We start from the raw sequence: 18,761 nt of genomic DNA, 5'->3' as shown, positions 1-18,761 counted from the left end.
CCTTTAACTAATCAACATTTTTTGGGAAATTATAGTTTAACAGTGGTGCCTTATATATTTACCAGTTGTTTTATTTGGAAATTGTTTTGCAAACGCAAACCTAATCATTATCTCTTAATAGACAAAGGCAAAGCCAATAGTTCTATCTTTGGGTAGTTAGTGTGATTTTATTTTTATTATTTGTTACTGCATGCCCATACCACAAAACAAAAAAAACGAAGAAGAAAAAAAAAAGAAATCATTCTGCCAACACATGGCATTTAACTGGTTACAATAAACATTTTAAACATCAAAACAAAACTAACCATCAGATATAATTTTAAAAAAACAATATGCCTGCTTTCGGTGTGCAGATGTACTTGGAACAAGTATAGAAACCCTATATCGTTTTAATAGACCTCAAAGAAAAATGTGATTATTATTGGAGTGGGAATGTGTGCTATTAGCTGTCAATTACTCTTAAGATACCAGTAGGACAAAATTTGATAAAGAATGGGGAATAAATGCATTAGCAAATGTAAGTATCGGCCAACTAGCCTCCACTAAAGAGAGCTTCTTGTTTGGAAAATGGGCACTTGTGAGGAGGGAATATGCCATCACTCCTAGTACTAGAGAACCAAAGGCTCCAATGTGATCAATTTGTGCCCAATGATGTATGCTGTAGGGGAAGGAAGCACAATGTGAACGGTAGCTGAATAGACCAATGGATGGAGAGGGCTATCCAAAGCCCCTCTATAAATGTATCATGTATTCATTTATTTATTTATGCATTTTTGGATTGAGGCGGTCTCTAGGGGAGACCCACAAATGGTTTCCAAAAGGGCCACTACCTTTTTAATGTACTTTTCTGTCCAGTTTAGCAGAATTAAATAACGGGTAATGGCAGTTGTTAACCACAAACTTGATGCAATATCCACAGCAGTACACAATTCAGGAAAGCTGTGAATGTGCCACTATTTAATAAACAAGAAGGAAAGTAAATAAACTGCTACTTACACGATAACTTCTAAGTCTGACGAATTCAACTCTCATGGAGATGAACCTTTCTGAATTCCGGCTGAGATTCTTTATGCTCTCCACAAGGTCTGCACAAAATTTGTATCCACCTTTGAGCACACACAGAACGGTAATATGGTTATCTCCAAGGTCGTTCATGATATTTTTTGCCAGTCTCTCAGTCCTTTAAAGAAATTGTAGATTGGAATAACAGTTAACGTAATACTGCACACCATACACCTGCCACAGCGTACTTACATGTTGTCATACAGTGTGTCATACTCCATTACTTTTACTATACTAAAATGTTATGAATACAAAGTAAATTGGAATTAGGAATGCAAAAGCCCTTAATGGCCTATAGCAGTGGTCCCCGACATGTGGCTCATGAGGAACATGCTTGATGGAGCAAGGTTTCATACGTAAAGAAACTTGCTTGGACTCAGCCCTCTCAAAATAACATGTAACTTATTAATCAACATGTTTTGTATTACTAATAATTGCACCACACGACATTTTCAGTATCTAGGGAAAGCTTTTCTATGTGTTTTACTAACAGTAACTCGAGTGACTTAATATGGCCATCGAAAACGCAGGATCTTATCTGCGCATGCGTCTGCCACATCCACATGATGTGACGTATTTGTACCTTGGTGGGAAATCCTTGCAGCTGCTTAATAGTGCCAAGATGGCCGCTTCATGTTTCACACACTAATGCACCTGCTACTGCTTGACAAACTTTGTTTGTTCTGCTTAACTATTAATGCTATAGTATAAATAAAGTAATGGGGATAGAGTAGTGATAAGTGGTATACAGTGCATTCATTTATTTTTGCATTCTAAATATGTTTCTCTTTGACTTTATTAGCTCGTATTTGGACCTGAAGGGTGCTTTCAAACTCCATTTTGAAACGGCTGCACCTGCGCAATCGAATACAGAAAACCTTGAAGACGCTGACATTGACAAGCAGCCAAGTCCTGACTTACTTGCAATATTCATGGGAAGATGACCGTCTGACCCCACAAGAGGAAGAAAATATGAACTGATCAAATACATTGTACACAATATTGAAACAATTATTGCTGGGTGGAATAAAAGTGGCTGGGAAAGTAAATTATGGGCGGGAACATTGATCAACTTTTTTGATGGAAAATTATTTCATACTGGTATGGTGTGATGACCTCACCTCGCCTTTCTGACCAATCAAATGAAGGGAATCCATGAATTTGTAACACGGGGGGGTGGTACATTGCCCTAGAGAATAGTATAACTAAGGTAGGCTTAGTCAGTTAGATTGTCCGACTTGTCACAGACCTGTCACTGACCCAACGTATGCTGAAGGAGAATCGAGAGCAGGTTGCTAGTCGAGCACTCCGTCAGAAGAATCAGGAGTTTGCTGAGGGAGAAGATCGATGACCCAGTAGGGGTCCGAGTGTTAGCCGCAGAGAGGGGTGTAACGCTGGTGTTGCACTTAGCTGAGGGTACCTGTCCTGACCTGCACCTGTCCTGTTGGCACCTGATTGTTGGGAGCCCTATTTCTCTTTTGTCTCAGCCCGTGGCCAGGGTTGGTCTTCACACCATTCTAGGTAAATATAATCTGTGTGGGTATGTCCTTGTGCCGGTTCCCTTTCTCACCCTTCCCAGGTACCAATGTCTAAAGGTTCATCCCTAAAGTCGCAGAACTATTGCTTTAATAATTATTTTCCTACTTTTAATCTAATTTGTATGGTTCATGCTTTACAAAATATTGCATAAAGTGTTTTAAACTTTCTCCAGAGTCAGTGGTTATTTTCATAAGAACGTTATTTTCTACCTACTATGCCAACTCCCTTTGATCCCCTAGGACTTTAAGTACAGGTGACAAGGATTGGTAAGTCAAAGTGTACAGGTATAAGTCCTAAAGTGAATACAATTCTGATAGGCAGGAAGTTAAGTCAGGTTTACCGGTTCAAAGTGTGAATGTTTATGGGCCCAGGTGAGTATGGTAAACTGAGCTGGTAATCCAGCGCGCGCTATCAAGTTACTCACAGTACTATAATGTGTTGCTCACTAGGTCACTACATCTATGTTCTTGTCTGCCATATAGAGCAAGCATTTAATTGCTTTTGAAGGAGCTACTTAGGAGAACGATTGGTTCTCTTCAGCTACTCCACTTCCACTTGTTCCTTTTTGTTTGGCTGATAGAAAGACAAAGATTTCAGTATCCAAACCTGTGTTATGAAGACTTAAATTTCTTTTACGGCATCAAAGGGAACATAGTCCAAACTGGTTGTTGCACCTGGATTAGAAACGAAAATGCAGAACAGGAGGTTTTGTTCATAATTCAAGGTGAATGTCTCTTGACAGATTTGCTCACTCATAAGAATAAGTGTAGTTTGCTTCTTAATTTGGATTTTAGAAATGGTGGCACCTGCCAGTGGATATCCTAGCAGAGCCATTATGGAATTAGAATGGCACGGGAATTGTGAAACTTTGATAATGTGCGAATACGCTGGAATACATTGGTTTTACGTCATAGTAAATACCCATGAAGACGGGGCGGGGCCTAACTGAGGATCATGGCAGACGATTGAGCCGAGAGCACCGCACCAGCCCGTGTTTTATTCTAAAGGAACTGGCAGCCAGGACGGGTTGAAAAGTTTTCAAACTGTCCCTCCGAGGTCCGCGAGCCGAGGGTGAGCCCTGGAGGCGTTTGGGGACTGCTAGAAGTTCCAGCTGGACGTGGCGATCTGATGCATGGAGCGCGCTGCTGGAGTGGCGGCGGCCAAGAAGAGAGACGAGGTGTTGGGGAGTGCTCCGTGAGCAGATTCGACACTTGAGCGGATAACTGCTGCTGACCCTCTGCACTAGGGCATAGCTCGAGGCACAACAGCGGGAGTCACGGTGGTGGACCCAGTGTACCGGATAGCGGCAGCGGCTCAGAGGTGAGCCCGAGAACTACAAGAGAGACAGAGGCAGGCCTCCCCGACGAGCCCAACTGTTGGGAAAGCAGCACGACCAGTGAACGACCAGTCTGTGCCTTGAAGCTGAGGCGCCTTGGAAAACACCGGATCGCTGTCCAGGGCTAAGATAGTGGCTGGGTGCTCCGGGAGGGAACCTGCAGAGCATAGGGCTCAGGCCGTGGACGGCGAACCGACATATGGGGTGTTCCCCATGGGTCTAAGTGACGCGGAGACTGGCTGGGCCTCCGGGGATGGGCCTGGACATGGTGCTGGAAATTGTAGCGGCCCCCCCTGCCCTAGAAGACAATCGCTGACGTGTACAGCGGCAGGTGCACTAGAAAACTGGGCGAAATCGGCAGGAGCAGCAATTTGGTGTTCACCAGTGAGGCCTAAGAAGCAGGTGACACAGACCTGGCGGCCCCGTTAACCTGGCATTGGACAAACGCAGAACAGAGCCCGCAAGGAGTCGGGCCATAGCTAGGCGGACAGGAAAGGGCACTGATGGAGGTGAACCTGGGCATATTGTAGGGCTTTGCTGGGGTCACCTGGAGGAGGTGGAAACAGACCAGAGGAGGAACTGTGCTGGGCTGTATAGCGGCAAGAATTCCGGGAAGATACTGTAACTGTGGGACAGCGTGGACTTCATCACGCGGGAAGGCGCATTGAGTGTTGCAGCTAGGGACCCTGCGATGCCTAAATGGGCAAGGCACCATACTTATGCTGGGAGGCCTAAGAGTGTGATAGGCGTGACCGTAGTCTGGCGGGCTAAACACAACACAGCTCAAGTGAGCAGAGGACAATCCAGTGCAGTCCAAGCGGCACTGCCGGTCCTAAGGAGGTGCAGCATAAGGGACCCGCCGGGCGCAGCAAGGACTACCAGCAAAGGGGGAAGAAGGCAGAGACGGAACACTCTGTCAAGGTGCAGTGCAGCTCTGAACGAGGTTGGGCAATCCATGATCATTGCTGTACTCCAATTGTAGCAAGTTTTATAATTAATAAGAATCATCAGCAGTGTGCGACAATTAGGCCTAAGGAGTTCCCGGCGCAATGGGCAAACCAAGAGGCCGCCAGACAGGGACCCTCGAAGATCTGGAAGACAGTGCCCAGGAGCAGTCGCAATCTACCACAGAGGACCTTGTGCAACAACAATTGAACAAAATACTAGAGGCCATAGCGGACACGAAGGCCACCCTCCTTCAAGATATTAGCATGGTTGTGATGGGGCTCGGCCTACTGCGGGAGGAACATAATAAATTGTCGGAGAGGGTAAAAGAGACTGAATCTTATGTTGCGGAGCTAGCGCGGCAACAGAAGGCACTGGAGCAGCAGATGGGGGCCCTTACAGACAGAGTGTTTACTAGAGCGAAGGATGCCAAGGGGCGCAATAGGAGGAACAACATCAGGGTCCTAGGCCTGCCGGAAGGGGCCAGAGGGCAGCAAAATGGTGTCCTTCTTGGAGCCTTAGCTCAGAAGTGTGGTAGCACAGGGCTCGAAAAATCATAAAAAATGCTCTAGACCTGCAGGTCTAGTAAACTACAAAATCTGCTCGACCTAACTTAAATGAACTTGACCTCAAACTCTGAAAACTGAGCAAATGTGACAAGTTAACAAGATTTAAAAGCATTTTTATTGCTCATTTACTTTGTGTGCAATAAAGATGCCTTTAAATCTTCCTATCTTGTCACATTTCCTCTGCTTTCAGAGGCAGAGGTCAAGTGTCAAGTTTGTATTCCCACTCGCCAGAAAGGGCGAGTAGGACCTAAAAATAGCTCGTCCTTTATCAATCTCACTCGCAAATGCGAGCGGTCGAGTGAATTTGTCGAGCCCTGTAGCATAAGAGGATCTGTCCACTTTTTATACGCTGGAAAGGGCCCAGAGAGTACCGGCCAAGCCACTGGCCCCTGGGAGGCCTCCACAGCCTGTGGTGGTCCAATTGCTCCATTTCCGAAACAGAGATCTCCGTTGCAGAAGGCAAGAGCGGAGGGCCCCTTCAATATGGATAACAGTAGAATCTCCCTCTTCCCGGACTATACGTTAGAGGTGCAGAGGAAGCGGGCCTCGTACTTAGAGCTCAAGTAGGCATTGCGAGAGGAAGATCTCCAGTACTCTCTGATGTTCCCAGTCCAGCTGGGTGTTATTCTGGAGGGGAACACTCACTACTTTGACAGCCCTAAAGAGGACTGGGACTGGTTAGAGGCTTAGAAGAGTGAGACCCCGTGAGACAAGGGCTCTGGATCTGCCATGTGGAAGGCCACGGAGCTTGGAAAATGCCCAAGACGACGACCTCGTAGGGGGACCGCGAAGAAACAGACCTCATCACAGACAGAGATGAAGAGAGCTGAACTGTTGCAGGCTGTGGCGGGACTTATGCAGAGCCGGGGTCCCGGCCCAGAGGTTGATGCTGGCTCTTGGGAAGAGACTGAAGAAAATGAGTCCGATACTTCCTGCAGCATCAGTGTGAAGCTACCAGTGGTGACGTCTAACGCTGCAGACGATATTATCGGAGGCAGTTGGTAAGTTAAGGTGACTGTGTTACCCATATGGTTATGGATACCGCAGTTGACAGTGCGCTCTGGTTGGTGGGAGCGTCCTGATCTAAGCTTTTTTGGCTAACCCCCACTGAGTGCCGTACTAGGGTAGGGCCTCATCTAGTACCAACTGTTTCACACGATGTTTGGGCGGCCGACTGTTGTCGGACTGCCCTGGAGTCGGGGGGTTTGACCATCATAAAGGTCCTTTTGTTTGGTTATTGAATTTTGACGTTTGCAGAGGGTGGGGAGTAGGGGGGTTGTGCAAGTATCGAAGCCGGAGGTGGGGGAGGGCTTCCCCCCGTGAGGCGCTTGATGATCCCCAGCACAAATGGCCGATGCTCGTAGCGTTATACGGTTCCTAACATGGAACAATAGAGGAATGAGGTCTATTGCAAAGAGTCATAATATTTATTCATACCTGAGGAGCAGGGACATACACATAGCATTCCTTCAGGACACACACTTGAACAGTGAGGAAGTTGGGAAGTCGAAACAACGATGGAGAGGCCAGGTCTTTGCGGCCACCTACTCTGCTTTTGCCAGAGGGGTACTGATATGGAGTAAGCTAGGGGTCCCTTTTGCTCCTGAGCGTTCGTGGTTGGATGCAGAAGGCCGGTACGCTCAGGTCACAGGGAGACTGGCGGGTCAGGAAGTTACACTGGCAATATTTACGCGCCTAACTGGGACCAGATTGGCTCTCTGGAATCCTTCTCTGCTGTATGGCCAATAAATTAAATGGTAACTTGATACTTGGCAGGGGGACTTTAATTGTGTTGCGGATGTGATTACTGACTGTTTGCACCATCCCTTGATGAGGTCTCAGCCACGCCGCAGGGCTATGGGGTTCCGCACATGGATATCCCATTGGGGCCTTGAAGACACTTGGAGATTACATCAAAACAGAGACAGGGATTTCTCCTTCTTTTCGCTGGTCCATCAGGTGCACACAAGGCTTGATACTTTCTTTTGCTCCCCTGCCTTTAATAGCTCTATTATACATACCGAATATCTAGGGTGCACATTATCGGATCATAGCCCACTGATAATGACACATCAGCCCCCGGGAAGGCGACCTCCGATCCCTACCTGGAAATTAAACCCAGCAATGCTTGAGGATGCTCCTTTTCGCCCATCATTGCATACACTCCTAGACACATACGTCCCCATTAACGTCAACACAGCATCCTCCTCTCAACTGGAGTGGGAGGCGTTTAAGGTAGTCGTATGGGGCCACTGTATGGGACAGTCGACAGGGGCCCATAGAGAGCTCTGTCAGGGAATGCTGGACCTGGAGGGGAGCATCCGCAGCTTAGATATGTTCAGGGCACAGACAATGCTGCTCAAGTGGCATGACAGACCACGCGTGCAAAATATAATGATGCACTCGGGCGGCTGTTATAATCAAAAGGATTGCTTAGATAGAGTGCAGAGAAAGGATGGGAAGGGCGGGCCGACTATTAGCAATGTTAATAAGACCCGAACTAGGGGGATCTCCAATTACCCAACTTAGCTTAGATACCGGGGATGTGGTGTACGACCCGGATGCCATCAATGATTCCTTTTTAACATACTATGAGCCATTATACACGGCCCAGACTGTGTCTTCCCGGCTGAATATAAGAGTTTCTGGAACCTCTGCCTCTCTGTGCGTTAGAAGATGATGATGCGTATGAATCTGGGGAGTTGCCCTGCTCCACTCAGACAGCCCAGGTGATCCCTCTTCCAAAATCTAATAAGACAGAGGCGGGTGATAAAGATGATCAGCCCCTCTCCATGTTTAACTTGGACTTTAAGATCTTAAGTAAGGTGTTGGCCGGAAGGTTAATCCCACATATTAAGACACCAGTCCACCCTGACCAGAACGGGTTTATTCCCTCTCGTAACACCTCTTATAACCTCCACAGGATCTACTCCATTCTCTATTATGTCGAGGCCCCAACCAAACACCAAGCAGCAGTGCTTTCAGTCGATCTAGAAAAGGCTTTCGACAAGGTTGGGAGGGAGTACATATTCGAGGTGATGCTGAGTATGGGCCTGGAAGAGGAATGGATGCGACTCTTATAAACTGCCCATGCGGCAAGGGTCAAAATGGGCAGAACAATCTCCAGACAGTATAAGATATCCAGCTGGACTAGACAGGGTGCCCCCTTTCTCCCCTAATGTTTGCCCTAGCAATTGAGCCGCTCGCTGAGAGGATCCGCCAGGGATAGGATGGGACTGGGTTGTCTATTGGAGGATGGCTACACCATGTCTCCCTCTACGTAGACGACCTGCTGATATACTTGTCGGAAGCGGTCGTGGGCACCTCCGTGGCCATACAAACTCTGGATGATTTTGCACACCTTTCGGGCCTGCGAGTCAATAAAACGAAGACATATCTGTTCCCGGTAGCAGGATCACCACACAGGCCTGAGGCACTGATGGCCGACATATTAGGGGCTCACTATACGTTTAAATACTTGGGCATAAGCATATTTCACTCACTGGATGATTTGAAAGAAGGAAACTTGCGCAGGGCGCTGCAAGCTTTTTTGGCGCACATTGCAACTACCCTTCATGGCTCGGGTCTCCCTATCTAAAATGGTCATGCTTCCGTGCTTATTGTATTTCTTTGTCAATCTCCCGGTCTTCAGGCCCAGCAGCTGGTTTCGCCCCTTGAATGCCCTACTAAAAAGACCTGGTGTGGGGAGACGAGCGCCCTAGGGTGTCTCTTAAAAACGCTACAATGCCCTATGTCTGAGGGTGGGCTAGGAGTAACGAATTTTGAATTTTATATGCTCGCTGATCAATTACAGTGGCTGGCGCAATGGGTTGAGGGTGTGAACGAGGAGGGTACGTGTTTATCACTTCCGGAATCCCGCCCTAACCTAGTGATGGCGGAATTACTAATACCAACAACGCCTACCCCGTATAGCTCTTTGTTACAGTGCATGGCCTTCCAAGCTTGGAGGCGTTGCTAGGGCAGGGAGCAGCAACTCACCAAGTATACTCCTCTGCTACCTCTTGTGGGACTACCGCATGGCGATCCCCAAACTCTATTTACGAGCGAGCAATTGGCCCGATGGTCAGAGGCAGGGTTGAACAATGTGGGGGATTGCTACCTGGACAAATCTCTGCCCCCGTTTGAAAACCTGATGGAGGACTGTGGTCTTCCCTCAGGCCAGTTCTTACAATATGAGACCTTGACACGTACAAATGCACAACTATGGAATAAAGGGAGGGAAGAACCAGAGACACACCCGGTGTTACATGCCCTGTTCACCCTTGGGACGGCGGGGCACCTAGTGAAATGGATATATGCTACGCTGCAATCAGAGTCAGTAGGACCCTTGAGTGTGTAACAGGCAAAATGGGATCAAATCGGGGGCAGAGAACTTACAGATGTGGAGTGGCGCAGGGCCCTGCACTATCCTAAAAGGTTCTCGCAATGCAGGTTTAAAATACATACAATTCAACTACACACACCTTACATGACACCTCACCGCCTTAATATGACTTATGTGGGGGGAGGGGAGGGGGGGGGGGAAGAGTCCGTCTATACCCCAGATGCATGCACCCAGATGCAGACTTTGGCCATATGATCTGGAACTGTCAAAGCCTGCATTCTTTCTGGGAGGCTGTGCTTGGCAAACCCAAAGAGGTGCCGGGCAGAGTGCTGGCTCCCACAGTGCAGACTTGCTTATTGGGTCTTTTCCCAGGCCCCCAAAGCATAAAGTTGTAATCAGGTTGATAGATCTTGTACTGGGCCAAGCTAAGAACAATGGAATTGCAATGGAATGGAAGTCTTCGAGGGGGCCTCAGTTTGCGACATGGAATCGAGACTTTACCATGTGGGCTGGGGCAGAAGGTAGAGCACTCAATGGAGAGAGGTGATGGTAGTAAGGGAAAAACCGGAGGATGCTGGCTGAGAATGATGAGACGAGTTCAGATCCTGGCCAGGCGTCTTGCCCTGAAAGGGCGCAACGTGATAACCCTCCACAGCCTTTAGAAGGCCCTGCGCGCTGACCTAAGTGGTAGATGCCTGTAGGGAACTAATAGGCAGAGGCCTGCTGATCAGGCAACGGAGTTTTGACAATAGCCACGAGACCCACTCCCTGCCCTCCAACCTAACAGGAGGTCCATTTATATTGTGATTTCCCCCAAGTGTAATTTGTCAGATATGATCTACTTCACCCCTCTACACAAGTTTTATTTACTTCTTTTTCCGTTTTGTTCCTCTTTTTGTTATGAGGTTTGTTTTTAATAAATGAAGTAGCATTTAATAATTACGAATGTTATGCATGTACTCGGGATCGGTAGTGGAAACTCCCACTTATGAGTTATTGTAAACAAACTTTAGTGGAACATGTACTAGAAAATATAGTCATCACCTGAAGTTGTTAGTAACATGATGGACTACTGTTTAAACGTACTCTACTGTGTATCCAGACTACTAGATGAACAGCCAAAACTGGCTTTCGGTTGCGCCTCTGGACATCGAGTTATGTTCATTTAAGTTGTGATATAACTGCCAATTGGTATACTGGCTCTAATCATAATGTTTAGAGCCAGTATACCAATATTCCACATATGTGACACATATGTGGAATATTGCAAAAACAACAGTTGATGAACAGTATGCAGAACAATGTCATACATTCACCCCAGTACAAAGTTCTGGGCCTAAATCCATTGTTTTTTTGCTCACCATGCCATTACAGTTTGAACTCAGCCATATGTATATCAGTCTTGACCCTGTGCCCCATGGGAACAGTCCAGCCCGAACTGCCAGGCCAGGTCCTCCCTGGACTGGAAACAAGCATCCTAGGACCGGTTTCGGGCTTTCAGCCCTCATCAGCCAGGATATCTTGATTCCAGTGGCACAGAGAGCACGGGACTCACGTCTGAGCATACACGTCCCACTCGGGGTGACAAATGCAAAAACAACAGTTGATGGACAGAAAGCAGAACAATGTCATACATTCACCCCAGTACAGAGATCTGGGACTAAATCCATCATTTTTTTGGTCACCACGCCATTCCAGTTTGAACCAAGCCATATGCAAATCAATCTTGACCCTCTGCCCCATGGGAACAGTCCAGCCTGAATTGCCAATATTACAAAATGCCAATAAAAATACTTTAAAAAAATTAACAATAGTAAAGACCCATAAAGTTACTGGATTATTGTCCAATAGTTGACTCTACATCCCTCAACGTTTTGTAAAATGTTACTCTATAGAAATAATAATAAAATATGTTTTTATCTAGGGTTTAGAGACAGTCAATGGGGAGAACTCCAACCCTGTCCAAATTAAGTGATTTTTAGTTCTACCAAAACGTAGCCAATGTTGATGGTATAATGTGAGTTAAGCATTTAAATTAGCACTAAATGTCTGAAATGTTATTAGTAAGAAAATACCGTGTGTTCAGTTTCCTTTAAATTGCTAGTTTGGGGATTAATGTGCAAAATATACCATTTGTCACTGAATTAGCAAAAACCGTTATTAGAAAATAGTCAAATCCTTCCAGGATTGACCTGATTTTCCAGCAGAAAGCTTGGAATCTGCCATTATTTTTTAAATATCCCTTGCAAAGAACCCATACTTATGGTAAATTGGTCTTTGAATTCATTCAAATGATGGTCACTTGACAATATTCTCCTTTAAATACGCAATAAACATGTAAATGTCCCTCAAAATACTGTTCATTACTGCAAACATACGTACATTATTCATGCGTCGTATTACACCCACATCCACGCAGGTCTGTTCAGTCAATCAATCAAACAAATAGGGTTTGAATAGCGCGGCGTATTACCCCATCTGTTGTGGTTCGTATGATGCTCACCAATATGATTGGTACCCAATTGTTTCTCACTCCTCACAAAAGGTGAGGGACCTCTGCCCTTGAGTTTGACTACAGTTTGTGTGCTGAAAGTCTCCATTAGACCCTCTTTTTGATTATTTGCAGAACAAATCAGCACTAGAGCTCTTCTGCCTAAGGATATGTCACACATTTGCTTCGGTTTACGACTGACAAGTTTGTTTTTTTACCTCTGCAGTTCAGCATATTTGTTGTGTGTTTTTTTTTTTTTAGGAAAACCAAATGACAATACTTGTGCCCTCAAAAATACTTAAGAATTCACAGCATGAAAAGACTGAAATAAAAAAATAAAATCTCCGTATAGTTCTATAGACAATCTTTTGATTCTTTAAATGTATGTTTATTCAAGTAGGTCACATAGATAAGGAAGCCCTCACTAAGTGAAGCAATCCGGCCACACGGAGATCGTCTCACAAAAGTACCAACTGCACACTATAATGACGTTTTTCAAATCCTCGTGTAGAGATGCTAGAAGAAAATATTGCATTTCAAAGCAGAACCAAATAAGACAAGCAGGCACTGCTAGTCTAAACCAACATACGGATCAAAACACGAGGCTAATTAGAAAAGCAATGGAAGATCTTTTTGAAATTCTATCACTTAGGATTTCCAACTAGTTGCTAATGGATTACTAAACGGGAATACATTTGGGAAATGTTCATGCCCAGGCACATCGTAGTGTGCGTACCATAAATGCTTCAGTAGAAATGTTTTAAAAGCCTCTGCAATGCATGTGATGCATTTACCTACTTTTTTCACAACCATTCTTTACTGAGTTTTTTGTATTTCACCAAGTATACAATCTGTTCCGAAATACAGTGGGGTTTGCGGTAATAACACACAGTGGCAACACAAGAAGATGATGGCAAGAATGCTGAAAACTGTCAAACATTCACCCCTAGTACAGAGATCTGGTCCTAAACCCATCGTTTTTTTGCTCATTATGCCATTCCAGTTTGGGCCCAGTCAAATGAAAATTGAGCCGGCTCCCCCATGGGAACAGTCGAGCCCGAGCCGCCACGCCGTGGTCCTCATCCTTAACCTAGATCTGTGACTGGGGGTAAATGTTTGACAATGTTTAGCATTCCGTCCATCATCTTTTTGTGTTGCTATAATTCAGTGGAACGTTACACGTTTTACATGCTACAATATAAATAAGCATTGGTAAATAAAAAGGGTCTCACCTTTGGGGCCTATAGTCTTTTGACAATTTTTGTTTTGCAATGCTACATAGCATCCATAATGCTGCACACAGTGGAGGTTGGTGACATTTGAAAGTGGTGGGGCGGAAAAGTGCGGGATGAGTGTCCTGTGGCGAGCAAGTTTAGCGAGTGAGCCTGAATGCCATAAGAGCGGTTTGGAGCAGTGTCCCTGGTGCAAAATTTTGAAAATAAAGTGGGCAAATGGTTCATTTTCCGGCAAATTTGAAAAAGCAAGAAGATTAATCAAGCAATTGTGAAAGTGTAGTTATGACCTCAATAATGAGGATCTGGGTGGAATTACTTGATCTGCAGACACTTTGACAAGCTGGGGTGTTCTGGCATGCATTCCAAAGGCCCCAGGTTCTAGTAGGTACCTATTCATTGAGGAGGGTAGGGCTGTGACTGTGGTACAGAGTCTAATGCTAAGCTAGAACATCTGAAGGCTAATAGGGCTGGAAAAATGGGGCACTCGTTTTCAAAACAACCAAAGTGTTACCCTTTTAAGAAAGCGAAAACAGAAGTGTCTAAAATGCATGCTCTAATGGGGGAATTAATAAACGCTACAGATGCAACAGAAGTCGCAGAAAACAAGTGCAATGCACTGTTGCACAATGCAATTAAGAGCTACAATGCCACAACAGCTTAGTTGCTTCAACGATCACTCCAGGGCCAAGTCTAACCTGCGCCTTTCATCGCTGTGAGGGTATACACCCGTTACAACGCAACTTTTACTCCGCACTACCATTACAACGCAGGCATTACAACGCATGACATTACAACGCATTGCGCTGGGGGGCGCTCTAGGATAAGAGGTAAGTTTAATTTACTATCCAACACCTTCCCTAGGGTCCACGGGGACTGGAGTTAGAATAGTAAATTATACTTACCACTATCCAGCACCTCAAAGCGCTATGCGTTGTAATGGTATGCGTTGTAAAAACCGCGTTGTAATGGTATGCGGAGTAAAAGTATGCGTTGTAACGACATACATCCCGCTGTGAGGGATGGAAAAAGTGCTGCGCTATCACTATTCAGTCTTTCAACCTTCAGAGAAAGATAACATCAGTGCCACTATGTCGGCTTCCAAAAACCTACCCATTAATAAAACAAAGCTCCAGGTTGTTGGGCGTGATACTTACAAATAGTTAATATTGAGATTGCAACTACCACGTGGTGGCACACTGTAACCTTCAACATCCGCTCTCATTAGATAAATATGAAATGTCACTGGCTTTTCACATAAGGAAGTTTGAAAGATAAATATAGTTTTGCGATACATAAGTAACCCTACCACAGTCCCCAAAGAACACGCGCTGACCCCTTTTGCACCAGTTAAAGTCTTTGGACTTCCTTTATAATGCCTAAAAGATAATAACAGCATGTTTGTAATTTACTAAGAGGCCCGGGCTGAGAATATTTCTGGATTACATCATCTCAGGGGTGGGATGAAACACCAGCTGGAAAAGCAGTTTTGTTAGATTAACCTCACCCTATTCATTGCTGCGACACAGAAAACATGAACGTGAAACTACAAAACATGCACACTGATTCTAGACACTGCATGACCCTGTATAGTCAGCAGACAACAAAACACACAAGCCTGTGACTGAAGCATTAAAACCTCTGAGCAGGTCTTCCACAAAACAGGTTCGCAACAGGATACACAGTAGAGTGTCCGGTTTTCATCCGTGAATAGGTCAAGTCAAGTTTTTATAGTCTGCATTCTGAGACTTGTATTCCACACAATTCCATTATAAAAACATGATTGCAACTCCCAAAATACTAACAAAAAAAACATCTGACCTGGATGAGGTCTCACGCATGAACCTGGAAAGCTACAGAGCGCTGTAATGTAACTAACTAGTGCATTCTGGGATTTGTGGTCTAGACATTCTTCTTCTACAACTGTTAGAGATTTTTTTTAAGGAAACCCCAGTACCTGAAACGATGTCTTAAGCTCAGTCTGGTTTCTCTGCCCAGGCAAGTGGTGGTAAAATCGGCGATGGAAAATATTGTTGGCTCATCAAAGTACTGGTAACTGATGCGGTCAAGGTGTCAGGGCGGGCAAGCCATGTCCTAGTGTGTGGTGCGTCACGTCACTGGTAGGCCCTGGCCTGCTTGGGCCTGCATGCCCAGCCAAGCCAGGAGGAGGCCAGGGGCAGCCCAGGGCCTACCAGTGACGTGACGCAGCACACACAGTCATCTTATCTGATAAGATTCTTGGCCCGGCACCATAATAATAACGGACAAGGCAAAACTGAGGTCAGCCAGCCACAACAACATTATTCACTCGCAAGTTTCAACAACAAATACATTTATAAATTATATGCATTGTATTTGCAATAAAATATCGGCTCGTCATGTAGACTCATCGTACAGGGTACTCACTCACTGCACTACACTGTCTAGTAGTGTGTGTCACAGCAGTACTTGTGTGTCGCCGTGGGCTCGTCGATCCTTTTCCCCCGAGCCGAGCAGGCGCTGCCGAGTCAGAGTCATTGACTGACTTCAGCGCCGGATTGGTAACGCGGGCACCCGGGCAATGCCCGAGGGGCCAGTGTCCAGTTCCAGCTGTGGGCTGCTTTTTTGAGCAGTCTGGGGGCCAATTTGGGTGGTGTCGCTGTTGTTCAGGTACAGCCAGCGGCCCAGTGGGTGTCTCAGTGACCTTTGATGGGCTTCCTTTGCCTCCCTTTTATCAACGGCCACGGAGTCATTCCCTTTCTCTCGCTGGGCCGGCCCATTCATGTATGTATACTGAGCGGGGCAGGGGGTCTGAGCAGAAGTGGCTTCACTTGTTTTAGGTGTGTTTCACCAGTGTAAACTAATCTGTGCATTTTTTTTTACCCCCTTCCCCCATTTTTTAATTACAATTTCGGCAAAGGCAATATGCAAATGTAGGCCACTTTTTTAATGTTCCCGGGCCGATTTTTAATCCCAATCCAACCCTGACTGACGTCGTTAAACGGGCCTCAGGTTCGAACCGATTAAATAATGCGATGGTGATGGCAGGCAGTGGCAGGCACGCACGCACTGCTCAGTCAGCAGCCAGGGGCGTAACACAGGCCCCTGCAGCCCCCGCGGTGCAGGGGGTCCCTCAACCTCCTGGGGGCCCCCTGCAGCCCCCGCGGTGCAGGGGGGCCCTCAACCTCCAGGGGGCCCGTCAGCACCGCACTTCTGCTGGGGAGCTCTAGATTTAGTCCGGAGGGAGCCCCTTCACGTACCCTGCAAGGGGGCCCCCTCAAGGTTCGTTACGCCACTGTCAGCAGCCAGTCAGCAGCAGCAACAGGGGAGCACTTTGCTCTCTCTCACTCAGTTGCACGCTCATACTCCGTCTTCTGTGTGCATATCGCTCCACCAACAAGTACGACTACGCACGTGGGAAGGGAGGGAGGCAGAGGAGCGCACCCAGAGCAGAGAGCGGGACTGTCACTGATGAGTCATGATGATGACTCATGTCCAGTCCACCAATCACTGCACGGCCTGCCATGCAATGATTGGTCATAATATGCATCCATGCTCCTGACATGCCCCAACGCTGCCCAGTGACTAAAGCAGCCAATCCAGGCGCGCTGCGCAGCTAAAGCAGCACTAACGCTTGGATTGGCCTGGGGCAGAAGACCTCGCCGCTCCTTAGGAGGCCGTAGGGCTGCGGCTTCGACCCACCCCCTCCCCTCAATTGTTACAGCGAAAGAGTGGCAAGAGCAGTAAGACTGCGCATGTCGGGCTGGCCATGGAAAGGCATCGGGCCAACCCGACATGCGCATTTGTGCTGCACCGGCTGAGGAATGCCGCAAGCCAAGTAGCTCCAACAACCCCCCCCCCCAGTGACTTCACGCCCGCGACTGAGTGACAGCTGACTTTTGCCGTGCCGGGGGCGGCTGAAATTTAACAACAGAGGAGTGCTGCTGCTGCTGGTGGATCCATGGGGGCAAAATAATTAGTGGGGTGACACCCCAACGCCCATACAAAGGAACCGCCACTGGCTGCACAGCATGGCTAAAGGAGAGGGGGGAAAAACCAATGATGCAGCCAGCTGTGGTGAATGTGTCTTTGAAATGATGCTGGTGTTTTTTTTCTTTTTATTTAACAAGCATAGTTGAATCAGTAAAAAAAAGAAAAAAAACAATGGCAAAAAGTGCAAAAGTATTTTTTAAATTTAATCAGGTGTGGGGTCAGCAACGAGGAGGCCGGAAGCAACAGTGTGTGAGGTAAGCCAAAGCAACACAGAGAGCGGTGGAGTGAGGGGCCAAAAAAACACGAATGGTGGAGCGTTGGAAGCAACACAGAAGGCACAGGTCAGGGGAAGCAAAAGAAATAGAGAGAACAACGTGGAGTGCGGTGGAGTGGGAGAGAAGCACATGGATGAGAGAAAACAATGTTAAGCTTCTGAGGAGAAGCACAGTGGCGAGAAAGCAACAGGGGGAGAAGCACACAAGAGGAGGGTGGAGGAGAACCTGGGACAGGGAAAGGGCCACACAGAGGTCCCCAAGTGAAGAAGAGAAGTACACAAAGGAGACAGCTGGAAAACACAGGCACTCTCATGGAATGCTTAACCAAAAAGAAAAATGTAGTGCTTGAAATGTAATCTGTGGAAGGACAAAAGTAATGAGGCCATGCTCAAGGGGAGGCAGAGTGATAGACTGGCCTACCTGGAAAGGAGTTACCACCTTCGGTAAAAAGGATGCTCAGGTCCAAAGGACCAGCCTGTTTGGCTAGATGGTAAGGTATGGAAGATTTGCAGACATTGTCTGTAACTCACTGACCCTCTGGGCAGATGTTATCGCCCCTAGAAAGGTTGTTTTAATGGTTAGCAGTCTGAGTGGGCAGTTGTGGAGTGGCTCAAAGGGAGCGCACATTAGAAACGTAAGAACAAAATTCAAGTCCCACTGGGGCATATTATCAGGTGCTGGTGAAAATCTATGTTGGTGACCTTCAACAGCCTATGTACAATAGAGGATTGGAAAAGGGATGGCTGGTCAAGCAACCGCAGAAATGCCGAGATGGCAGAAAGATACAATTTCAGCGTGCCCAAAGCAGAGCCCTGCTGGGCCAAGGAAAGACTAAAGAGGAGAATTTGGCAAAGAAGCGCAGACAGAGGATCAACAGGTCAGTCTGTACACCATGGCATGAACTTGGTCCAATGGCAGGCATATACCGGCTTAGTGGAGAGAAACCTGCCTGCCAAAATAATGTTGCAGACTTTGGACGGCAGGTCGAAAGCTGT

General features: G+C 46.6%; 1 protein-coding gene across 1 annotated transcript in view; it reads right to left on the bottom strand.

The window, feature by feature from the left end:
- Positions 1-18,761, bottom strand: part of PRTFDC1 (phosphoribosyl transferase domain containing 1) — a 212,852-nt gene that overhangs the window by 89,232 nt on the left and 104,859 nt on the right. Inside the window, exon 3 of the mRNA XM_086941661.1 lies at positions 997-1,180. Within this exon, the coding sequence (XP_086797787.1) occupies positions 997-1,180 (184 nt within the window). The remainder of the gene's footprint in view (positions 1-996; positions 1,181-18,761) is intronic.

Source organism: Lissotriton vulgaris, chromosome 10 (assembly GCF_964263255.1).
Source record: "Lissotriton vulgaris chromosome 10, aLisVul1.2, whole genome shotgun sequence".
Classification (NCBI taxonomy): Eukaryota; Metazoa; Chordata; class Amphibia; order Caudata; family Salamandridae; genus Lissotriton; species Lissotriton vulgaris.
The sequence above is the reverse complement of the archived record's forward strand: the minus strand, read 5'-3'. Positions and strand labels throughout refer to the sequence as shown.